This window comes from Oncorhynchus tshawytscha, linkage group LG15 (genome assembly GCF_018296145.1).
Source record: "Oncorhynchus tshawytscha isolate Ot180627B linkage group LG15, Otsh_v2.0, whole genome shotgun sequence".
Lineage (NCBI taxonomy): Eukaryota > Metazoa > Chordata > Actinopteri > Salmoniformes > Salmonidae > Oncorhynchus > Oncorhynchus tshawytscha.
The window spans coordinates 27,315,293-27,341,152 of NC_056443.1; the positions used below are offsets into that span (position 1 = coordinate 27,315,293).

Genomic DNA, 25,860 nt, shown 5'->3' on the forward strand with positions numbered 1-25,860 from the left:
GATAGTGGGCTGGGCTGACATTACTATTTCTTAACACACATTTTTTACTTATGTGGGGCACTGATTTTTAGGCGTGGTGTCCAGCAAACTCCATAACTTGAACCTTGTTCCACATAGTACGTTTTTTGTAAGGTCAGTCCAGACAATGGTGTCTGCTAAATGTGAACATCTGTAGTTTCTCTCATTTGGTCAATATTTCAGACTGTTATATTGATATGTATTGATTTAATCAAGGCAACCTAAACTGGCACATTTTGAGGCCCGTCTACATCCTCAGTATTTCCCTGGAACATCCCATTTTGATTACCAAATACACCAACCAAGACAGAAAAAGAGAAGTCCACATTCTAAATAGACTCAAGTGTGTGACTGTGATTCAGTGTACTATATCAGGTGACTGGAAAATAGTCATCTTTGGCATTCAATCAGTATTAGGCTCCAGTTCCATTTCAGCCCCTACACTTTGTGTTCACAGATCTCAAATAACCAATGGTCTCACCAAGCCGTCTCATAGGCTTAATGGAGTGTCTACCATGTTCCTTTCACCTATTCATATTTTCCAGATCTTTTGACACGGAACGTTTAGGGGCTAGAGTTAGCGGATAATGTTTGAAATGGAACTAGGCCCTAATATCTGTAGCCATGGCGACAGCTGGCTCTATGTCACTGAACCACAAACCAAGGAGAAGATGTGTAAGGAAATGAAGCAAGCTCTCCTGTCATGCAGGGTTGTTAACTAGGAAATGACTTGTATAGCAGTAGCTATGATATCTATAGTGATGTGCCCTGAAAAAGAAACCAATAGCCCTTATAGCAGTTTTATTGTATAGTCATATGGGGCCTATTGATCAAAACCTCAGATCCAGAATGCGTTCACCCTAACCCCAAATTCTAGGTTTACCCAGTAGAAGGTAAGATCTATGAAATACTTCCTCTTACACATATCCACTTATATAAAAGGGATTTGTTAAATCACTCAGCTTACTGGTAGTGCTGACAACTCTTACAAATAAGACACAACCTGTAGTAAAACTTTATTTTTTTCTCAAGTCAAAAAAACAAAACATACAGAGAATGACATATTGGATTGATTTCAATACAGTGGCAATTTTAATCCTTCCTTTTCCCCAGACACCCTGTCCAGTCTTTTCTTCAACTCAAGAAAACCCTGTCTCTCCTACGACACACACACACACACACACACACACACACACACACACACACACACACACACACACACACACACACACACACACACTCCCAGGAGTCCTGGTATGTTTGAATTGACCGGACGACAGGTAAATCAATAGGATATGATGGTAGTGGACAAAGTCACCATGTCATGAGGCGATGATGGGAGAGACCAACTGCATGGATTTCAACAGTGTATTGCCAACACCTGTATCCAATGCAGGTGATACAGTCCAGTCAATTCAAAATCACCCCTGTTGAAACGCATACGTTCCCGACTATGATTCAGATTAAGATCCCGACAAATTCAGACTGCATCAGAGTACCAGTCCCACCATGGAAGTCCACAGGGATCGAATTCCATTCCCTCAGGACTCCCAGTTCCATACAGTACTCCACCCCCTTCCCTCCCACCCACGCCGAGATTACCAATCACAGGTACATACACTGGTAGAAAAAAGGACAAACACCGATTTCAGAAAATAATCAGTATCACTTGTGGATGAAGAGGGGGGAGGGAAAGCCAGCTAGTCCAATCAAAAGCCTGTCCTATTGCTTGGAGGGAACACCGGAGGGAACACCAGAGGAAACACAATCTGTGTTCCATAGTCATAAAGGCAAGAGAATCAAACACTTGTCCACTTCATCAATCAAACTAGGCCTAGTAAAGTGTAAAGAGCACCCGGAAGTGAATGTTAAGTTTGTCTATGCTTGGTCCGTGGTTTTCATAAACTTCAAGGATTCACTGACGCACTAATGTAGTGGGTAGGGGGATGTAGAGGCCAAAAGTGCTCCGAAATGGCTGGTCTCCTTTGTTAAAAATCACTGAACTGAAACTGACACTTCTAGAGAAGTCAACTCAACTGAGGGCCTATGTCGCCCTCCAGTGGTCAAGAGCGTAACTGAAAACACTAAGCTGAACATTGAATTCTCTTCCTTAACTGTAGTAGAGCCACTTAGCGGAAGCCTCATGAATGGACTGCATGCAAAATTTTCCTTTCTACAACTGAACGAGAACGCGGCGGCCATCTTGGCTCAAATCGGAGCCGGAATGGCAGAAACTGAACAGGGCGATTGGGAAACAGAATGGAAGAGAGACCTTAAGGGGGAGAAATCGAACATACCCCCTCCGTTCCCTGCCCCTTCATCCAAAGTACCTGAACACAGACCCTCTTTGCAAACAGCTCTTACCAAGTCAGAAGCAAATGAGAAAAAAACTTTTTTTTAAATCATTGGATTCTCAATTTATCCTCTATACTGATTCACACAAGTAGTACGTTTCGCTTTTCTTTCTTAAATAAATTGAACGAGTATTGAACAAAGTATTGAGAACTCATTTACATTTCCTAATTAGAATTATGGAACACGTATTATTGAAAGGTGGGAGGGATTTCAAATAAGAGCGCTTCAACCTAAATCTGGATAATTAAAATGTATTAGCAGGTTGCTACTCATTCCTAAACAATGACAGAAGCAACAACACCGACCAACTAGTATCCCTCTTCCACCTAGAAATGCCCCATTCTCTCCTGAAACCAAACAGAATCAAATAGTAATAATATTATCTCATTATTCCATTCTAAGTCTTTCATAAACCTCATAATTCCCAGTATTTTAAGAAAGAAGTGGTTTGCTGGAAAAATCAGCTTTTTGCTGTTGTACACAAGTCTCATCTAATGGTGAAGAGCACAGGGATGCTGGTGGCTGTTTTTGACATCTTTCAGGCTTGTCTTTGGAGTGAGGGTAAAGGGGTTTATTTGGAATGTCATAGAGAGGTGACAATACGTCACCATCTCCCTTTCGGGTTTCTGCATCCATGACCTGACCATCTGTCGTCCTAGGCAGTCTTCAGCCCTGGACTATGTGCTGAAAGGAATACACCTGCAGTATCATGGCAACCCTTTCCACTACTCTACTTCCACTGTTCTGAACTGCACATTTGTAATCTTTTATGCTGTTCCCCTCAACGCTGGCCAGCCTTCTTTAGTTTATTTAGTAAATATTTTCTTAACTCTTGAACTGCATTGTTGGTTAAGGGATTGTAAACTAAGCATTTCACCGTAAGGTCTACTAGCCCTGTTGTATTCGGTGCATGTGACAAATAAAATTAGAAACATTAGCTAAATTTTTTCTTCCAACCAAAACAGGAACTGTAGATTTAGAAAAACTGAAAAACTAAAATATACGTTTTAGTAAAATATGCAATAAAGATCACCTCAACTCTTCTACTCTGTCTTTTTTTTGGAAGCTTAAATGCTTTTTAAGGAGAGAAATACAATCCACTGGTAGATTTTTCAAGGCTTTTGGCAATACTCCCCCTACAACTACACATCCAACAGTGAAGTTCAGAGAGAGAGACTGGGTGCTGGGAAACAGGGGGGTGAAAAGGAGGGAGGTTTTTGTCAATGTGGTAACCACATCTCCCTCCCCTCTGCTTTCCTCTAGGTACTTAGAACTCTGCTTCAGCCCCCTGTATGAAAATTAATAACAGAAACAAAACTTCTAGTTCAAAAGGCAGCCATTTCTCCTGGCTAAACTGTTCAAGTCTATCAAATACAATAGTAGGAAATATTTTTAGGGACCCCCCACCCCCCAAGTTGGACAAGGCTGGGGGTACAATGGTCCCCAAAATATAAAATTCACAAGTGGGATGCCCAGGGTTTAGTTTTTTTCTTTGTCCACCCAAACCAGCGACACCTCCAGCAGAAAGGCGATCCTTCAGTTATCCAGCCCAGGAGCTTGGACTGGGACAGTCAGCCCCCTCTTCTCCTGGCTCCCTCAGTTGTTCTCCTCGTCACTGTCATCTGGGCTGATGGCCGGGCTGGTGAGGGTGAAGCTGGGCGAGGGGTTGCTGTAGCCCGGAGACAGGGGGCTGTAGGTGGACCCTTTGGGGCTAGTTGGTGAGTAGGTGGGGGAGGTGGGAGAGTATTTGGGTGAGGTTGGAGAGTATGTTGGGGAGGTAGGGGAGTACTTGGGGCTGGTGGGGGTGTAGGTGGGTGAGGTGGGCGAGTAGGTGGGCGAAGTGGGGCTGTACTTGGGCGTCGTCGGTGAGTAAGTTGGGGAGGTGGGTGAGTATTTGGGAGAGGTCGGAGAGTACTTGGGCGAGGTGGGGGAGTATTTGGGGGAGGTGGGGGTGTACTCTGGAGAGCTGGGGGAGTATGAGGGGGACGTAGGGGTGTATTTGGGCGAGGTGGGTGAGTAGGAGGGCGAGCTGGGGCTGTAAGAGGGAGAACTGGGGGTGTAGGTGGGCGACTGGGGGTGAAGCGTGGGCTGGAGGGAGAGTAGGACGGGGAGGTGGGGGAATAAGAGGGGGAGGTCGGGGAGTAGTTGGGGCTGGTGGGGGTGTAGTTTGGGGAGGTGGGGGAGTAGGAGGGGGAGGTGGGTGAGTAGGAGGGGAGGTGGGGGTGTAGTTGGGTGAAGAGGGGCTGTAGCTTGGAGAGGTGGGGGAGTAAGAGGGTGAGGTGGGGGAGTAGGAGGGTGAGGTGGGGGAGTAGGAGGGTGAGGTGGGGGAGTAGGAGGGTGAGGTGGGGGAGTAGGAGGGTGAGGTGGGGGAATAGCTAGGCGAGGTGGGGGAGTAGCTTGGGGACGTAGGGCTGTAGCTTGGGGATGTAGGGCTGTAAGAGGGGGACGGGGGGAGTAACTAGGTGAGGTTGGAGAGTACGAGGGGAGGTTGGGGAGTAGGAGGGGGATGTGGGGAGTAACTAGGGAGGTTGGGGAGTATGAGGGGAGGTTGGGGAGTAGGAGGGGGAGGTTGGGGAGTACGAGGGGGAGGTGGGGCTGTAGTTGGGGCTGGTGGGGGAGTATGAGGGAGAGGTTGGGGAGTACGAGGGGGAGGTTGGGGAGTAGCCCGGGCTTTGGGGGGTGTATCCCCCAGGAGAGCGGGGCTCGTAGGCCGGGGAGGTGGGCGAGTAGTTGGGAGACATCGCACCTCCTGGAAAAGTAGAAATGAAGAGACATGAGAAATAAAGAAAACTTGTACACAGAACATCAAGCTTCAGTGTTATTCCTATAACATGGAAAAAGGTAATGCAGTCACTCCTGTGTCAGTTGGTATTTCAAACCAAACTGGTTGTTTTGTATGGTGACCAACCTGGAGAGGGGATGTAGGGGCTGGCTGGCCCCGGGGACCCAGGAGATCCAGGGGTAGGGGACCAGGCCGGGGAGTAGCCCGGAGAGAAGCCACTAGCGTCGGACGCTGCGCTGGGAGAGAAGCCTGCTGCTCCAGGAGTCATCCCGCTACCTGGAGGTCAGAAAGAGTCAGGGCATGAGTCAACGGAACAGTAGAGAGAGTCAGGGCATGAGTCAACGGAACAGTAGAGTCAGGGCATGAGTCAACGGAACAGTAGAGAGTCAGGGCATGAATCACAGAACAGTAGAGAGTCAGGGCATGAGTCAACAGAACAGTAGAGAGAGTCAGAGCATGAGTCAACGGAACAGTAGAGAGTCAGAGCATGAGTCAACAGAACAGTAGAGAGAGTCAGGGCATGAGTCAACGGAACAGTAGAGAGTCAGGGCATGAGTCAACGGAACAGTAGAGAGAGTCAGGGCATGAGTCAACGGAACAGTAGAGAGAGTCAGAGCATGAGTCAACGGAACAGTAGAGAGAGTCAGAGCATGAGTCAACGGAACAGTAGAGAGAGTCAGGGCATGAGTCAACGGAACAGTAGAGAGAGTCAGGGCATGAGTCAACGGAACAGTAGAGAGTCAGGCATGAGTCAACAGAACAGTAGAGAGTCAGGGCATGAGTCACGGAACAGTAGAGAGTCAGGGCATGAATCACAGAACAGTAGAGAGTCAGGGCATGAGTCAACAGAACAGTAGAGAGTCAGAGCATGAGTCAACAGAACAGTAGAGAGTCAGGGCATGAGTCAACGGAACAGTAGAGAGTCAGGGCATGAGTCAACAGAACAGTAGAGAGAGTCAGAGCATGAGTCAACAGAACAGTAGAGAGAGTCAGAGCATGAGTCAACGGAACAGTAGAGAGTCAGGGCATGAGTCAACAGAACAGTAGAGAGTCAGGCATGAGTCAACAGAACAGTAGAGAGAGTCAGGGCATGAGTCAACGGAACAGTAGAGAGAGTCAGAGCATGAGTCAACAGAACAGTAGAGAGTCAGAGCATGAGTCAACAGAACAGTAGAGAGAGTCAGGGCATGAGTCAATGGAACAGTAGAGAGTCAGGGCATGAGTCAACGGAACAGTAGAGAGAGTCAGGGCATGAGTCAACAGAACAGTAGAGAGAGTCAGAGCATGAGTCAACAGAACAGTAGAGAGTCAGGGCATGAGTCAACGGAACAGTAGAGAGACAGGGCATGAGTCAACGGAACAGTAGAGAGTCAGAGCATGAGTCAACAGAACAGTAGAGAGAGTCAGGGCATGAGTCAACGGAACAGTAGAGAGTCAGGGCATGAGTCAACGGAACAGTAGAGAGAGTCAGGGCATGAGTCAACGGAACAGTAGAGAGAGTCAGAGCATGAGTCAACAGAACAGTAGAGAGAGTCAGAGCATGAGTCAACGGAACAGTAGAGAGAGTCAGAGCATGAGTCAACGGAACAGTAGAGAGACAGGGCATGAGTCAATGGAACAGTAGGGTCAGGTGGGATGGACCATGCTGTACCCCCAGGATATTGTCAAAGTCCACCCAGGTTGAGCCTTACCAATGCTGGGGGACCAGGCACCATAGGCGGGGGTGGCTCCAGTGTTCCAGGGGGTCATGGCAGGGGACATGCCACTCATGGGGCTAGGCGCCGAGCCAAAGAACATTCCGGTGGCTGTGGAAATGAAGACACATTTTAGACCACATTTCATATGTGCATACTTTATAATCTATCGTCATTGAGATGTATCCATATACATGTGTTGATAAATGCATGGATACTTTGAAGTCAAACAGACATTCTGACATACGTGTACACATTTCCTATGTTGTTCAATGAGTCCACACCAAGACATTTCAACATACAATCGAAAATGTAAATCTGGTGATTGAAAATGCCCACAGGGTGAACAATTCCATTTCAATTCTTGCTTAATTTTATTATTCACTGTGTGGAATATTTGTAGCCACTCACGTCCAGCCACGCTGATCCCGGGGATGTTGGTGGGGATCTCCATGCCGTATTTGCACTTCTCAGCGTCCAGCAGCAGGTCGAAGCAGCCCGTCCCGCAGGGGGCCAGCTGGCCCAGCATGATGTTCTCAGACACACCCTTCATAGGGTCACTCTCCCCGTGGGATGACGCCTCCATCAGCACATCCACCTGGGACATGAAGGGAGTGTAAGAACAGAAGGCCCCCTTTTCTCAAATCCAGACCTCGAGGTCAAAAGTAGCTTAATGCTGATTTTCATTGTTTCCCACTAGGGTCCGATCCAAACCTGGGAACAAGGTGAGTGGAATCTCTGGCCAATCAGTGACACCTGGACCCCCAGGTTAGGTACTGGACATTTGAGTACTCCTACTATTAAGGACTGTGACTAGAATTGTTACGCAAGTCGTAAATATGTTCTAATGAAAAAAAAAAACTTATACCAATACCTCTGCAACATCCTCCCCCTGCCCTTCCACTTTTCCCTGTCCCCTCACGTGACTCTTACCGTCTCCTCAAAGGAGCACTTCATGAGAGGTCCCGTGTCCTGTCTGTTGATGCCATGACGTGTGATGGCCATCAGGTGACCGCGGCACGTCATGGTGTCGCAAAGCAACGACAAGTGGCGGTAGTTGACGTAGGAACCGTCAAAGGAGATGACGTGGTTTAACTCCCTCTCCAGCGCTTTACGTACAGCCTCAATACCCAGTACCTAGAAAGGAGGGGAATGAGTTATGAATATCGCAAAAAATACTGACTGACATGTTTGGGCTATGCGGCAATTCATGTACTTTTCAGGTTTAGCAGTGGAGCAACATTTTTTATGTATACAGTGCCTTCGGAAAGTACTCAGTAGACTTTCCCCACATTTCGTTACGTTAGAGCCTTGTTCTAAAATGTATTAAATAACTTAAAATCCTCAGCAATCTACACACAATACACCATAAAGACAAAGTGAAAAGATTTTAAAAAAAATGTTTGCTCATTTATTAAAAATGTAAAACAGAAATACCTTGTTTACATAAGTATTCAGACCCTTTATTATGAGACTCGAAATTGAGCGCAGGTGCATCCTGTTTTCATTGATCATCATTGAGATATTTGTACAACTTGATTGGAGTCCACCTGTGGTCAATTCAATTGGACATGATTTGGAAAGACACACACCTGTCTATATAATGTCCCACAGTTGACAGTGCATGTCAGAGCAAAAACCAAACCATTTAGGTCAAAGGAATTGTCCGTAGAGCACCGAAACAGGATTGTGTAGAGGCACAGATCTAGAGAAGGGTACCAAAAAGGTTCTGCTGAATTGAAGGTCCCCAAGAACACCGTGGCCTCCATCATTCTTAAATGGAAGAAATTTGGAACAACCAAGACTCTTCCTAAAGCTGGCCACCCGTCCAAACTGAGCAATCGGGAAAGAAGGGCCTTGGTCAGGGCGGTGACCAAGAACCCAATGGTGACTGACAGAGCGCTAGAGTTCCTCTGTTGAGATGCGAGAACCTACCAGAAGGACAACCATCTCTGCAGCACTCCACCAATCAGGCCTTTGTGGTCGAGTGACCAAGGCACATGACAGCCCGCTTAGTTTGCCAAAAGGCACCTAAAGACCTTGAGAAACAAGATTATCTGCTATGATGAAAGCAAGATTGAACTCTTTGGCCTGAATGTCAAGTGTCACGTCTGGAGGAAACCTGGCACCATCCCTACGGTGAACCATGGTGGTGGCAGAATCATACTGTGGGGATGTTTTTCAGAGGCAGGGACTGGGAGACTAGTCAGGATCGAGGCAAAGATGAACAGAGCAAAATACAGAGATCCTTGATGAAAACCTGTGCCAGAGCACCCAGGACCTCAGATGGGGTGAAGGTTCACCTTTCAACAGGACAACGACCCTAAGCACACAACCAAGACAATTACAGGAGTGGCTTTGGGAAAAGTCTCTGAATGTCCTTGAGTGGCCCAGCCAGAGACCGGACCTGTAATCGCTGTCAAAAGTCCTGAGTAAAGGGGTCTGAATACTTATGTAAGGCATGTGTATCTGTTTTGTGTGTGTATAAAACCAGTTTTCTTTGTCATTATTGGGTAGTATGCAGATTGATGAGGGAAAAAGTCAATTTCAGAATAGTCTGTAACCTAACAAAATGTGGAAAAATTCCAGGCATGTGTGTGTGTGTGTATATACAGTGGGGCAGAAAAGTATTTAGTCAGCCACCAATTGTGCAAGTTCTCCCACTTAAAAAGATGAGGGCTGTAATTTTCATCATATGTACACTTCAACTATGACAGACAAAATGAGAAAAAAAATCCAGAAAATCACACTGTAGGATTTTTAATTTAATTAATTAATTGGCAAATTATGGTGGAAAATAAGTATTAGCCAATAACAAAATAAGTCAATAACAAAAGTTTCTCAATACTTTGTTATATACCCTTTGTTGGCAATGACCGAGGTCAAACATTTTCTGTAAGTCTTCACAAGGTTTTCACACACTGTTGCTGGTATTTTGGCCCATTCCTCCATGCAGATCTCCTCTAGAGCAGTGATGTTTTGGGGTTGTTGATGTTATGGACTTTCAACTCCCTCCAAAGATTTTCTATGGGGTTGAGATCTGGAGACTGGCTAGGCCACTCCAGGACCTTGAAATGCTTCTTATGAAGCCACTCCTTCGTTGCCTGGGTGGTGTGTTTGGGATCATTGTCATGCTGAAAGACCCAGCCACGTTTCATCTTCAATGCCCTTGCTGATGGAAGGAGGTTTTCACTCAAAATCTCACGATACATGGCCCCATTCATTCTTTCCTTTACACGGATCAGTCGTCCTGGTCCCTTTGCAGAAAAACAGCCCCGAAGCATGATGTTTCCACCCCCATGCTTCACAGTAGGTATGGTGTTCTTTGGATGCAACTCAGCATTCTTTGTCCTCCAAACACGACGAGTTGAGTTTTTACCAACAAGTTATATTTTGGTTTCATCTGACCATATGACATTCTCCCAATCTTCTTCTGGATCATCCAGATGCTCTCTAGCAAACTTCAGACGGGCCTGGACATGTACTGGCTTAAGCAGGGGGACACGTCTGGCACGGCAGGATTTGAGTCCCTGGCGGCGTAGTGTGTTACTGATGGTAGGCTTTGTTACTTTGTGGTCCCAGCTCTCTGCAGGTCATTCACTAGGTCCCCCCCCGTGTGGTTCTGGGATTTTTGCTCACCGTTCTTGTGATCATTTTGACCCCTCGGGGTGAGATCTTGCGTGGAGCCCCAGATCGAGGGAGATTATCAGTGGTTTGTATGTCTTCCATTTCCTAATAATTGCTCCCACAGTTGATTTCTTCAAACCAAGCTGCTTACCTATTCAGTCTTCCCAGCCTGGTGCAGGTCTACAATTTTGTTTCTGGTGTCCTTTGACAGCTCTTTGGTCTTGGCCATAGTGGAGTTCAAACAGGTGCCATTAATACAGGTAACGAGTGGAGGACAGAGGAGCCTCTTAAAGAAGAAGTTACAGGTCTGTGTGAGCCAGAAATCTCGCTTGTTTGTAGGTGACCAAATACTTATTTTCCACCAAATTTGCAAATAAATTCATTAAAAATCCTACAATGTGATTTTCTGGATTTTTCCCCTGCATTTTGTCTGTCATAGTTGAAGTGTACTACCTATGATGAAAATTACAGGCCTCTCATCTTTTTAAGTGGGAGAACTTGCACAATTGGTGGCTGACTAAACACTTTTTTGTCACACTGTATATATATATATATTTTTTTTAAACTTTATTTGTTATCATTTAAGATTGTGAGTCAATGTCCCAGCTTGCAAGCTGTGAGTTTGGTGGCCATTAGACCTTTTGTGAGATTTTTTAGGCATGCCTGTCTTTTTCCGTCCTGTATCTATTGGTTTCTGTCACCATCCTAACATAATTCACTAGGGCTCACCGACCCAAAGGAGTCAAGACAGAGCTGGCCCTGGACACAACGGAAGGTTGTTGTCTCCCTGGGCACATGTGTATCCAATACGGTCCTAAAAATGCTGATTTCTCACATTAATGCACACATTTTGGTTACAGACCATGTACCTAGGTAGGACTACGACCCCTAGTCTTAGCGGGTGCTACAATATTAGCAGGTTAGTTATTAGGTTTCGTAACACCATAACTACCGTAGCAATCGGTTGCCATCATTGCTATCGGTAACTATCACAACTAGCGTAGCTATCGGTAACTATGGAATCTATCCGTACCGTGAAGATCTCTACAATATCATTGGAGGTGGTCCTGACAGGGTCCACGTCCTTCTCACTGAGGACCCTCATCAGTCCCACGCCATCTGTCTCCAGGATCCACTCCTGCAGGGCCTTGAACTCTCCCTCCTCTGTAATGATGATCTTCTTCTTGTTGTCGGTCTGGGGCAAGTGCATGTACACCTAGGGAGAGGAGACAGACAGGACGAAGATCAATAGCTGATGGGTTAACGATCTGGATAGGTTTCAGCCATATTGTTAAGGTCAACCAGTGTGTGTTAAGTCAGTGATAATGTAGTAACAGATAAGGGAGGTAGCTTAGAGTATTAGATGGTAATGTAGTAAAGGATAAGGGAGGTAGCGAAGAGGTAGATAAGTGAGGTACGTCTGGTAAGACAAAGGGTGTGGGTGGGTGTCTATTTGTCAATAACAGCTGGTGTGCAATGTCTAATATTAAGTAAGTCTCGAGGTAGACCACACTATCTATATTTTTCGTATCCGTCTATTTACCGCCACAAACAATGCTGACTGCTTATGGCTTTATACAGCTCGTTGAGTGCAAAAGTCTATAATCAAACAAGAAAATGCTCATGCAGAAGCGGCGCTCCTGGTGGCCGGGGACTTTAATGCAGGCAAACTTAAATCAGTTTTACCTCATTTCTACCAGCATGTCACATGTGCAACCAGAGGACAAAAAACCCCAACTCTAGTCCACCTTTACTCCACACACAGAAACTTAAGCTCGCCCTCCATTTGGCAAATCTGACCATAATTCTATCCAAAAACTATAGCAGGAAGAACCAGTGACTCGCTCTATACAGAAGTGGTCAGATGACGCGGATGCTACAGGACTGTTTTACTAGCACAGACTAGAATATGTTCCGGGATTCATCCAAAAGAATTGAGGAGTATACCACCTCAGTCACCAGCTTCACTGATAAGTGCATCGGCGACGTCGTCCCCACAGTGACCGAATGTACATATCCCAACCAGAAGCCACAGATTAAGGCAACATTCGCACCAAGCTAAAGGCTAGAGCTGCCGCTTTCAAGAAGCGGGAAACTAATCCGGACGCTTATGAGAAATCTCGCTATGCCCTCAGATGAACCATCAAACAGGCAAAGCGTCAATAGAGGACTAAGATTGAATCCTACTACACCGGCTCTGACACTCGTCGGATGCAGCAGGGCTTGCAAATGGACTACAAAGGGAAACCAGCCGTGAGTTGCCCAGTGACGCTAGCCTACCAGACGAGCTAAATGCCTTTTATGCTCGCTTCGAGGCAAGAAACACTGAAGCATGCATGAGAGCACCAGCTGTTCCGGACGACTGTGTGATTACGCTTTCTGTAGCCGATGTGAGCAAGCCCTTAAAACAGGTCAACATTCACAATGCCGCGGGGCCAGACGGATTACCAGGACGTGTACTCAGATCATGCACGGACCAACTGGCAAGTGTCTTCACTGACATTTTTAACCTATCCCGGACCAAGTCTGTAATACCTACATGTTTCAAGCAGACCACCATAGTCCCTGTGCCCAAGAAAGCGAAGGTAACTTGCCTAAATGACTCTCGCCCAGTAGCACTCACGTCAGAAGCCATGAAGTGCTTTGAAAGGCTGGTCATGGCTCACATCAACACCATCATCTCGGAAACCCTAGACCCACTCCAATTCGCATCCACATCACCAACAAACTATCATGGTCCAAACACACCAAGACAAGAGGGCACGACACAACCTTTTCCCCCTCAGGACACTGAAAAGATTTGGCATGGGTCCCCAGATCCTCAAAAAGTTATACAGCTGCACCATCGAGAGCATTCTGACTGGTTGCATCAAAGCCTGGTATGGCAACTGCTCGACATCCAAACATAAGGTGCTACAGAGCGTAGTGAGTACGGCTTAGTCTATCATTGGGACCAAGCCCCCTGCCATCCAGGACCTATATACTAGGTGGTGTCAGAGGAAGGCCCCAAAAATTGTCAAAGGCTCCAGTCACCCAAGTCATAGACTTTTCTCTCTGCTATCGCACGTCTAGCTGTCCCGGAGCGCCAAGTCTAGGCCCAAAACGCTCTTAAACAGCTTCTACCCCAAGCCATAAGACTGAACAATTAATCAAATGGCCACCCGGACTATTTACATTGACCCCCCCTTTGTTTTTACACTGCTGCTACTCTGTTTATTATCTATGCATAGTCACTTTACCCCTACCTACATGTACAAATTACCTGTACCCCTGCACATTGACTCGGTACCAGTACCCTGTATATAGCCTCTTTATTTTATTGTGATCATTTTAATATTTTTTTTTACTTTAGTTTATTTAGTAAGTAAACTGTCTTGAACTGCATTGTTGGTTAAGGGCTTGTAAGTAAGCATTTCACGGTAAGGTCTACACCTGTTGTTATCGGCGCACGTGACAAATAACATCTGGTTTTGAGAGTATTCAATGGTAATGTAGTAAAGGGTAAGGGAGGTAGCTAAGAGTATTCGATGGTAATGTAGTAAAGGACAAGGGAGGTAGCTAAGAGTATTCGATGGTAATGTAGTAAAGGACAAGGGAGGTAGCTAAGAGTATTAGATGGTAATGTAGTAAAGGACAAGGGAGGTAGCTAAGAGTATTAGATGGTAATGTAGTAAAGGGTAAGGGAGGTAGCTAAGAGTATTAGATGGTAATGTAGTAAAGGATAAGGGAGGTAGCTAAGAGTATTAGATGGTAATGTAGTAAAGGATAAGGGAGGTAGCTAAGAGTATTAGATGGTAATGTAGTAAATTATAAGGGAGGTAGCTAAGAGTATTAGATGGTAATGTAGTAAATTATAAGGGAGGTAGCTAAGAGTATTAGATGGTAATGTAGTAAATTATAAGGGAGGTAGCTAAGAGTATTAGATGGTAAATACCATCTAAAAGATGGTATAGTATTAGATGGTAATGTAGTAAATTACAAGGGAGGCAGTAAATTTTAATGTAGGGAGGTAGTATTAGATGGTAATGTAGTAAATTTTAAGGGAGGTAGCTAAGCGTATTAGATGGTAATGTAGTAAATTATAAGGGAGGTAGCTAAGAGTATTAGGGGCTGAGATGTAAAATGGTTCCCTAGTGAAGTTAAGACATCAGACATGATGGTGTATTTTGAGTGTGTGTGTGTGTGTGCACGTGACCCCTCGGTGACCTTGCTGATCTGCTCGATGCCCTGCAGTGTCATGTCCGTCAGCATGTTGGACTCGATGCACCTCAGGAACACGTCGTCGTCCATCTTGTCCACCACTTCCTCATCCTCATGGAACTTGTTCTCGTCGCTGTTCATGATTCGAATTCGCAAGACCAGCTTCTCGGCGTTGTCGTCATTGAAGATACAGTTCAGATCATCTCCGAAACCTTCAGGGAGAAAAAAGGTTGCATTTTGCAGTAGGTTGTGTAGGGATTATATGGTCCTTTTTTACTTACAACACTTCCTTATAGATCCATCAATCGGTGTTTGCTTGTGTTCACTCATCCCCACCTGCATTGATCTTCTCTGCGATCTGCTCCATGGTCAGCTTGCGGTCAGTCATGTGTTTGCGGTCGAGCTCGATGCGGAGGAGCCAGGGGGAGATGCGAGTCACGTCAAAGTCGGGCATCTCATAGTAGACGTTGACCCACTCCTGGTCCTCCGTCACCACCGTGCTCTGGGGGTTAGGGTCGTAGTAGATGGCTGTGTTGGCCGTCACCTGGAGAGAGGAGGAGAGAAAGAGAGAGGTTGATAATCGTTGTATAAATCAGTACGCAAAGAAAAGGAACAACCTAAGAAAGGAGACAGTTGGCTTAAAGTTGTTGACTGTGGTCTACCACATCACATTCTCCACTGTTCACCTTTCTGAGGGTGGTGTGTTCCAGCCGACAGAGGATATCCTTGGCCCTCTCGGCGTCGCGGGCCGCCTGGCCCAGCAGGAACACGGTTAGGGAGGGGGTCTTGGGCCGCTTGGAGATGTTGATCAACTCCTTGAGACGCGGCACGCCCAGAGTGACGTTCTTGGCCGACACACCAGCGTAGTGGAAGGTGTTCAGGGTCATCTGGGTGGCGGGTTCTCCCAGCGACTGGGCAGCTAACGCCCCCACCATCTCACCCGGGTGGGCCTAGAGGACAGAGAGGGAAGTAGAGAAGTAATTACATTAAATTATTATGATTTAATTAGATTAGTGTAACAAAAAAAATATCCCATCAAGCTCTAGGCTTGGTTTTCTACTCCTTCACACTATCCATTTACACGGTCCATTTCAATCTAATAACATCTTTAATTCATAGCAACCAGTTTTGGTGTTGACCCTCCCCCTTCCAGTCTCTCCCAGCATGCTGTGCGTGTATAGCTCCACTCACAATAGACTGGTTGAATTTGCTCTCGATCTCCCCCAGTAGCCAGTCGTAAGCCTCAGTGCTCAGTCGGAACTCGTCTGTCATGCGTCGGGAGCTGAGCGTGGAGCGCAGGTGGATGTTGAAAAGCAGCGTGGCGTTCTGCTGGGCCTGTCTGCTCAGGTGGTCCTCGCCGTTCACAATCACCAGCTTCTTACTCAGCTCCTGGACACCTGCGGCGTGTGAAAGAGCGGGGAGACGTTTTAGAATGTCAGACCGTGTCATTTTATTTTAGGATTATTTAGCCTGGCTTAGTGGCCGAGTTAAAATTGCTTTATGTGAGAGAAATTTGGTACCAAGATGGCAGATGTCAACAACATTTACTTAGTTACTGAACGAAGTGCAGCAAGTCCTTATATTTTAAAATCTAGATAGATGCATTGTAAACCAAAAGGTTAGTCATTGGAATGACAAAATGAATCGGGTAACCTCTTACTGTAGCATATCAAGTGCTATGGTCTTCTAACACAACACGTCTTTGTCTTCATGACAACAAACGTTACTGTGACCGAGGCACTTGGTGCCCAATTCAGGCTTGAGATACGTAGAATTAACGTGGATTTAAGTTAATAAAACATGGACTTAAGTACAACATATTCTGACTTCAGTACATGTCAAGTCAACTTACTTCCAAGTCTGAATAGGGCCCTTGAAGCACAATACTGTACCCCATGTAGTGCAGTACTGAGTAAAGGATCACACCACCTCTCTCAGCACCCTAGTCTTCAGTGTTAGGACTATGGTCGGGCACCAGAAGCCGTCTGTAAGGAGTGCAGCTTGGGGGTAGGCCACTGGCCAGACTAGAATCACTTTGTCCACATGATTTGTGAATCATTCCAATGAATGACATGGTTGACAATGGGTGTGATCAACTTTCACCTATCAAGGTCACTTCATGTGATGGTGTGATAGCTGGTGTGTTGGTGTGATAGCTCAGAGGCCTATTCACAATCCAAGTGGCCATAGAAAATGAATGGCATCAGCCTTTTACAACACACCAGGGCTAATCAATACCGGTCTGCTTAGTGTTTCTAACTATAGTTATAATTGTACTCGTCTGGTGTCCCAGGTCTGAATCAGTCCCCGGGTTACAAACAGAAGTGTTCTGGCTCTGACTGACTACATGGCACATCTTTAGACGGTCTACAATATGGGTCTATGGTGACTGCAGAGTGTATGACTGTGGTACCCACCCTCTACCACTCGAAGGGGGTTGAGGTCTGTGGGGGTGCGGGGGTTGATCCGGAAGATCTTCTGGGCGTTCCAGATCATCCTGGCCAGGTTGCATGGAAGCACCACCTAGTGGGGAGCAGGGATATCGGTCTTTACAATACTAAAGAAGTTAATGCATTGGGCTGAATCAGTGGGATATGTTTGCAGTGGTGACGTGTGGGAGTGGGAGAGTTCCTGGGAAGACATGGAAGTGAATGAGTGTGCATGTGTGGAGATATGTACATGTGTGGAGAATCAGGAGATGCGCAAATAAGCCAGTGTGTGTTTTTTTTACACCGTTTTCTCCCCATTTCGTGGTATCCAATTGTTTAGTAGCTACTATCTTGTCTCATCGCTACAACTCCTGTACGGGCTCGGGAGAGACAAAGGTTGAAAGTCATGCGTCCTCCGAAACACAACCAAACCAAGCCGCACTGCTTCTTAACACAGCGCACATCCAACCCGGAAGCCAGCCGCACCAATGTGTCGGAGGAAACACCGTGCACCTGGCAACCTTGGTTAGCGCGCACTGCGCCCGGCCCGCCACAGGAGTCGCTGGTGCGCGATGAGACAAGGATATCCCTACCGGCCAACCCCTCCCTAACCCGGACGACGCTAGGACAATTGTGCGTCGCCCCACGGACCTCCCGGTCTCGGCCGGTTACGACAGAGCCAGGGCGCGAACCCAGAGTCTCTGGTGGCTGCAGTACAGCGCCCTTAACCACTGCGCCACCCGGGAGGCCCAAGTGTGTTCATATGCTTGTGTGCGCGTGCGTCTCAGTTACCCTCTCACCTTGCTGTCCCCAGTCGGGAAGATGGCCCTCAGAATCTCTCTGTCCTCCTTCATCTTCTCATACTCTCTCTCCAGAGCACTCTGCACCTGGGCATTGGTCATCACGTCCTTCACAACGTCCTCCTGCAGGGTGCGCCGCAGCGCCCGCTCATTGGTGCAGTCAAACCTGAACCTAGTGGTCAAGGGAGGAGGTTTAGGGAGGAACGGGATAAGAGGGGAAGAGGTTAAGGGAGGGACGAGATAAGAGGGGAGGAGGTTTAGGGAGGGACGGGATAAGAGACTGACAGACTGACAGTGGAGAGTTAAGCCAGTTGACCCTGAATGTGTGGCCTGTGGACAGTGAGCTGCTGTCCTTAAGAGTGTTGGCATTATGTGTATATGTGATAAATAAGATGGTCGTGGAGAGGTGGAGACTATGAAATTCAGTGTTTGGTGTTGTCGTTACACTGTCAATCATTACGAGAAGAGAAGGACTTGTACTAGTTCAAGAACCGTAGTAAATCCTCGAATGACTAAGATGCAATATGACATTAACACAGAATTCAGTGAGAGCCCCAGTCTGGTCCCAGATCTGTCTTTCCCATACAGCTAACTCCTATGCTTGTTGCCATGACCTTAGGCGTTGGCAAGACAGCTCAAACAAATCTGGTACCGGGGTAGGGGTGAGCCGAATTACACCACACCCAAAACTTTAGCCGTCATTGTCCTCCCCGGCAATCCCACTTCCCTTCACCACTCACTTCTTCTCGAAGGCCTTGTTGGAGGGTTTGAGCGTGGCCATGTTCTGGAACTCCACAGCTTCCCCGGCCAGGCCATCCTCTCCGTAGCGCAGCTGCACCACCTGGTTGATGGAGTTCCTCACGGTGGCGTCGTACTTCACCATCACAGACTCCATGGACTTGATCAGACGACGCTGGATGTAACCTGAAGGAACCAGATGAGGAAAGAGGTCCGAAGAGCATTTCAACCACCGAGTCAACTAGCTATGCGATCACGTCTGTAGTCCCCTCTCCCTAATCGTGCCGGGGTCGTAACCTTCCAACCCTTCTTACCCCTCGTACCCTTCATTAACCAGTGCTTCTAACCAGCTTAAACCCTGAACCCTAACCCCTACCCGTCTCTGTCCCTAACATCTCTCATGCCTCAGCCCCTTCACTCACCAGTTTCGGCGGTCTTCACAGCCGTGTCAATAAGCCCCTCTCTGCCTCCCATGGCGTGGAAAAAGAACTCCGTGGGCGTGAGGCCGGCCAGGTACGAGTTCTCCACGAAGCCTCTGCTCTCAGGGCCGTAGTCATCCTTGATGAAGTGGGGGAGCGTGCGGTGCTTGAAGCCGAAGGGGATACGTTTACCCTCCACGTTCTGCTGCCCCACCACAGCAATAACCTGAGGGCCACAGAGAGAGAGAGATGGTGAGACAAAGAAGACAATTGAAGTTAGTGGGTGTAAATTGAGGACCGTTTTCTGCCGTCATCCATATAGGAATAAAGTGCCAATGATTTTGTGCCATAGTGACCCATCGATGTCTGAAACAACCCTGGGTCGTGCTCGGAAGAGCACACCCTAGTGAAACATTTTAAAGCATTTTTAATGGGAAACGAAAATGTGCGTTTCTTATTGGATAGGTTGAGGTAGTCCCTGCCTGTTTCAAAAAATGTTCACCTTTCTGAACACAGCCCTGTTTTAAAGACCCCTGGGCGTACCTGGGAGATGTTAATCTTGGAGCCTTTGGAGCCGGCCACCACCATGGACTTGAAGTTGTTGTACTCAGACAGGGACTTCTGGGCGGAGGAACCCGTTTTGTCACGGGCGTCGTTTAGGATGCGATTCACCTGGTTCTCAAAGGTCTGCCTCAGCGTGTTACCAGGGGTGGGCTCCAACTCGTTGTTGTGGGCCTTCTCAATGACCTGGAGAGGAATGCAGGAAGAAAATGTGACAGAGTTAGATAGTGGAGCTTGGCTAGGGATCACATCTATTCTACTCCATTCTATATTTTTTCGAAGGAATTTTCAGGGGATTTCCCCATCGTGAGTACAAGAGGAATTATTTTTCAAGGAATATTCTGGAACTTTGAAGACAGCTCCCGATGAGAGAAGGGACTTACCTCTATTACATCCTGCTTGGCCTTCTTGATGGTGTTCTGAATGTCAAGGTAAGTCTTTGCGTCAGCAATAGAATCACCAATACCAATAGAGGCACCTAGAGAGAGTATATGATTATTAAGAACATATTGACTAAAATATCTGCATTTAGATTAGCTTATACACGAAATGGAACCAGTTTACTTCAAGGGGGTTTCAAATGAGTTGCCTTTTCCTAATCTGACCATTCCACCCACTGATGCCCTCCTCCAGTACCCACCCAGCTCAGCCCAACCCAGGTCCTTACCCTCAATGAGCAGCCAGTTATTGACCACCGTCTGGATGTTGGAGTAGAAGAGGCGGGTGACGTCGTGGCCCATCTCCAGGAAACAGATGTGGACCAGGGAGCCAGCAGAGGTACCCAGGGACTTCTTACACAGGATGCCCATGATCAGCTCTCCGTTCTCCACTATCACCTGGGATGTACACAATGACAGAAATAAGACCCTGTATTCTGCACACACTAACAATACAAGAGGATTTTTTTCCTACAAATCCTCATTACCACATGAGCATCTCAGGGTGTTTAGCCAGCTGAGTGTTCAGTATTTTACCTTGGTGTCCCCAGGGGAGATGTGTTTGTATGGCCCACTGTCCTCCTCGTCTGGATGGGTGCTGTGTGTTCGGATGGCGTTGATGTGGCCCGGGATGATGAGGCTGAAGATCTGCTTGCCCGTCCAGAGTGGCCGGGGCTTCAGGATGGCTGGCTGGGGCACTTTGCCGTCCCACGTGGACAGGAACATCAGGAGGTTCATCACATCGCCCTTGGGGACAGATCATGTTCCAGAATGAGTGTAGGAAGATGAGTGTAGGAAGATGAGTGTGTACAATATAGTGCAGTGTATAGATGTCTAAAATTCCTGACAAACATTGACTTTGGGCTGATCGATCCCTAATGCGGCCCTCCTTACCCGCTCTAGGAAGACATCCCTCTTGGTGAACTTGCGCACCGCGGTGAGGGTGTCCTGCACGATGCCCATGACGGGCCTGTTGGACTGGGGGGTGACGATCATCCGAGGCACCATGGCAAGCTCCTGGATCTCAGCTCTCGTCTCCAGGGACTGGGGTAGATGCAGGTTCATCTCGTCCCCGTCAAAGTCAGCATTGTACGGGGTGGTTACACTGTGGAGCAAGCGGGAGGAGGGATCCAAAGAGTGGTTAATGTCACCATCCAGGATCTGTTTGATGTCATATGTTCAATGATATGTAATGTGTCTTATGCGTTAACATTTGCTTTCAATTTGAGAAAATTTAAGTTGAGAAATTATATTTGATGACAATAGCTTCTATATCTATTTTCTAACCAACACTCTTGTCAGTGTTTACACCAACAAACAATAACTCCTCAGGTATCCGAACTGGGCGTGGCCTGTAACTGGGCGTGGCCTGTAACTGGCTAACAGACTTGAATGGATCATTCAGGACTTGATAGTAGTACCTGAGGTTCATTCGAAAGGTGGACCAGGGCAAGATTCGGACTCTGTGCCCCATCATAGACATTTTATGTAGCGTGGGCTGTCTGTTGAAGATAATGATGTCACCGTCGCACATATGTCTTTCCACCTGAGGGAGGCAAAAATTAGTTTGTAAAAGTGACATTGCATTACATCAAGTTCATGTCAATCATATTCCTTAGAAAACATTACATGATAAATTACGACCATCTGGTCTTTTGAGGGTTACCTTGTAGCCAATCTGCAGGTGAAGGTCACTTGGTTTGGGGTGAAACCGCAGGTCGATTCTGTCCCCGTTGTCGCGGATGATATATTTGGCTCCGGGGTACTGGCTGTTGCCTCTGCGCACCAACTCCTGTAACCTGGAGACATATAGGACAGCCAGCATTAGAACCAATACACAATTCTGTCAGTTTAATCAATTACTTTATCTCAATGAAATATAGGTAGATGTCAACGTTTCAGGGTGTGCCCGTCCACGTTTCAGGGTGTGCCCGTCCACGTTTCAGGGTGTGCCCGTCCACGTTTCAGGGTGTGCCCGTCCACGTTTCAGGGTGTGCCCGCCCACGTTTCAGGGTGTGCCCGTCCACGTTTCAGGGTGTGCCCGTCAACATTTCAGGGTGTGCCCGTCAACTTTAAAGGGTGTACCTGTCAATGTTAAAGGGTGTGACGATTTCTGGGAAGGTCATGTTGGCTGCGATGGAGCGCGGGACACCCACTTGGTCGATCTGGAGGTTGGGGTCGGGGGTGATGACGGTTCGGGCGGAGAAGTCCACACGTTTCCCCATCAAGTTACCTCGGACTCGCCCCTCCTTCCCCTTCAGACGCTGTTTGAGGGATTTAAGTGGGCGGCCTGATTTTTGCATCGCCTGGGAGTTGAGATTAAGTCAGAGATGAGCACAGGCATATTCAGAACAGATGATCCTTTACAACAGATGATCCTCCTCATCAATCATTGAAAACTAAATAAACCCAGTTATGGGTTGAATAGTTGTCCGTCTTATCAGCTTAACAAAATAACACTTTTAAAGCATCCAATAGTCTGTGAATGTATTTTTCAATGTATTCTGAAATTTTATTTTGGTGTTACTTCTAATTTAATTTAACAGTCTTCAATTCAAACAAAAACAGTAAGAGTAAATCTTTATAGTAACACTACACATCGGCATGGGTAAGAAGTACAGTAATGTTGTGCCTATTGGTGCCCTCCCAAGTGTCACTGCAGCTGTGCGTACCCTGGGCAGGCCTGGCAGCTCATTGTCCACCATGGTGGCCACGTGGAACTGCAGCAGCTTCACGTCCTCGGCGATGACGTGGGCCGCCGCGCCGCTCTGCTCGTTCCGTCGCAGCTGGTTGTTGATCTTGACGATGTCGGCCAGCTTGTGTGTCAAGTCGTCCTGGGCGAAAGAAACAAAAAGGATACGATGTGGTTAAACAGAGGTAAACGACAGAGGTAAAAACTTAAACAATCTCAAACTTTCTCTTTAACAGTTAAGTCTTTCCAGGCCCACCTGGTTACGAGCAGAGCCCTGCATGACGACGGCGGGCCGGACAGCCAGTGGCGGCACGGGGAGTACTGTGACGATCATCCACTCAGGCCGGGAGAACTTGGGGTCCAAGCCCAGGATGACATCCTCCTCATCCGAGATACGCTTGAAGATCTCGTAGACGCGCTCTGGGCTCAGCAGGATCTTCTTCTCCTGCGAGTCCTCGTTCACGTGCTTCCACTCGGCGTACAACTCCAGGCCTGACCGGCGGATACGCGGCTGGTAGCGTCCACAGCCACCGTGCCCCTGGGAGTGTCAGGGAGAGAGTGTGTGTGCATGGGAAAGAGTTAGAGGGTGTGTGTTACAAGAGGAAACAGAATCAGACACATGTGACTAAGGGAGATGAAGCAGACAAAGAGAACAAAAAAATAATACATGTTTTAAGTATCGATGGCCTAGAAATGACATGTCGACAAGCCACACGCCGGTGAAAGTACCTTCTCCTTAGTGATGTCCTCACTGTCGTGCTCCTGCTGGTCCACTCCAAACTTGTTGTCCATCTCCTCTCCGCCCTCGCAGATGTTCTTGCCTTTACACAGGTCGTACACGTGGGTCAGACGCTTCCTGGGCTGCCCCTTGGACTTCTGCAGGATGTCTTTGATCTTTGGGTTATTCTAGAAGGAAGGAAAGACCATCACATAATTTATGGGGCAGCAGGTAGCCTAGTGGTTAGACCGTTGGGGCCAGTAACTGAAAGATTGCTAGATCGAATCCCCGAGCTGACAAGGTAAAAATATGTTGTTAGGGCCCTGAACAAGGCAGTTAACCCACTGTTCCTAGGCCGTCATTGAAAATAAGAATTTGTTTTTAACTGACTTGCCTAGTTAAATAAAAATATATATAAAATCAACAAGTCATTGGAATATGTGTAACGCAATTCCCAGGACTAATATGCAATGATTAGCACGATTTATTCAATAGTGCTTATACCCATAAAATGACAATCAATTACACATATCAGGAGTTAATGTAGTGCTATATATTCTGTGTGTATGCTGTGCAGCGCAGATGTTTGGAGGTATAGTGCTAGTCAATTTCCATTAGCCTCACAAGAGAATCGAATGCTGGAGGGGATTAGTAAATGTTACATATAGGTTGCGTAGCTGCATTGTAGGTAGTGATATGAGTTGGGAATGGAGGATTACTGACCGTGTCGACCAGAAGCTTGGAGCACGAGTAGCAGACACATCGGAGGACCTTCATGATCTTGTTGACGAAACCCACGTGGAAGACAGGCTTCGCCAGCTCTATGTGGCCGAAGTGGCCCGGGCATTCTGTCATGTTGCCTGAATAGCAAAAACAACAATGCTTTGTTGACAACATTCCAATACAGTAGTGGTGACCTAACCTTAACCACAATTGTTTGGGTTTGAGAATCAATTTTTAAAAAGACTATCAAATTCAAAACAAGTGTTTTATTATCATTGAGATGAAAATTGATTGCCTGGTAACTTTCGATACCTGCACACGTTTGACACCTTCCGGATCGTTCGATGACCCCTTGTCTGGGGTCCATCAGCCCACCAAGTTTAGGACGTCCTCCTTCTGTGGTCTCTGGGTACTTGATTCCCCCTTCTGTGACCGACATCCGTTTCTACAGTGACACATCCATGGTCAACATCAAATCTGGCTCCAAAATATGAATAGCCCAAGTACATACACAAAACAATAAAGCTGTCAAAAGTTCACGACAACATTGGAAAATGGCTTAAATATTTCTCAAACCAACCTCTTTCAGGCCACATGGGAAACTAATTCAAATAAATAACTGCTCCAAAACCAGTAACTGAATCAAGATATGACAGTACCTACACTTCAATTAGAACATGGTGGTACACTTCGATCAGTTGCATTTCTAAACCAATATTGGTACTATCTGACAAATCACTTGTGTGAGGACCAACTCATTAGATGAACATCAATTGGAGGCGAGGAATTGACAATGCAATGATTAAGGACTGTGTAAACAACGTATTCTTTTATACCAAACTAATAATAAAACAAAGTAAAGAAACATGCATAACTTTGACTTTATTGACGTGACCTTTTATTACGATGTAGCTCCCACATATATAGTAGGTCATAACAAGAGGGAACATCTAGACTTGCTAATGTTTGTGCATTTAACTTTTAGGGAACACCAATATAGCAGAGCAAAATAGCCAAGTTCAGCAAAAGTAGCTAAAAGTTGTCTTTAATTACATGTAGAACTTTCCATATAAAAAGGGAGTTTGATTCATGATATGGCTTAGCTCAGATGAAAAATACTGTGTGTGCTGAAAGTTGGTCGAACTTCCTACAACATGCTGTTGCTAGCTCAAGCTCCAACATGGCTTAGCTAGCTAGGCTATCTAAAAACGAATTGCTACATCCATTTCATTGTCATAATACATTCTAGGTATTATCATGTACAGGTAAGATCAATGTGAGAACGTTCATAAAGTAAACGAATCCCCCCACCCCAAAGCAAAACCTACAAGCTCATCTGGGCTGATGATGCCGAATTGCACTCTCTTGATGAGGCGCAATGGGCATGCGCTGTCGCCGGAGGGCGGTCCGTGCATCCTGTCTATTCAAAGAGAAGCGTCCTCCCTCGGCACGCCGCTTTTGTAAGAAAGAACAGCTTTAAATGCCACCAGGACTCTGGCCAAGCCGCCAACGGTGACCGGAATGTCTCCGAAGGCGATATCACGAAGACCCACGTTGGTTATTGCCCTTGGAGTCTATTTATTTACGTTTTACTCCTATCCACTATGGCTACCAGCTGACCCCTTCCCTTTTTCTGATCTACACTCCAGTGCGCTCTAAGCGCATCT

General features: G+C 46.8%; 1 protein-coding gene and 1 pseudogene across 1 annotated transcript; both read right to left on the reverse strand.

Annotated features, from left to right (window-relative positions):
- Positions 1-1,021: 1,021 nt before the first annotated feature.
- LOC121838717 lies at positions 1,022-4,831 on the reverse strand (annotated as a pseudogene).
- LOC112214767 (DNA-directed RNA polymerase II subunit RPB1-like) lies at positions 4,758-25,860 on the reverse strand. Its single transcript, XM_042298394.1, has 28 exons — positions 25,522-25,860; positions 24,506-24,638; positions 24,194-24,330; positions 23,482-23,658; positions 23,009-23,290; positions 22,733-22,894; positions 22,146-22,366; positions 21,727-21,859; positions 21,482-21,606; positions 20,955-21,165; positions 20,598-20,807; positions 20,291-20,459; positions 20,007-20,101; positions 19,606-19,809; positions 19,066-19,288; positions 18,646-18,829; positions 17,906-18,077; positions 17,094-17,199; positions 15,868-16,073; positions 15,363-15,626; positions 15,013-15,220; positions 14,683-14,888; positions 11,510-11,692; positions 7,783-7,986; positions 7,261-7,447; positions 6,847-6,960; positions 5,282-5,431; positions 4,758-5,122 (listed from the first exon to the last, which is right to left on the reverse strand). The coding sequence occupies exons 1-28, from the start codon at positions 25,606-25,608 to the stop codon at positions 4,893-4,895; spliced, it is 4,983 nt and encodes a 1,660-aa protein (XP_042154328.1). The 5' UTR covers positions 25,609-25,860; the 3' UTR covers positions 4,758-4,892.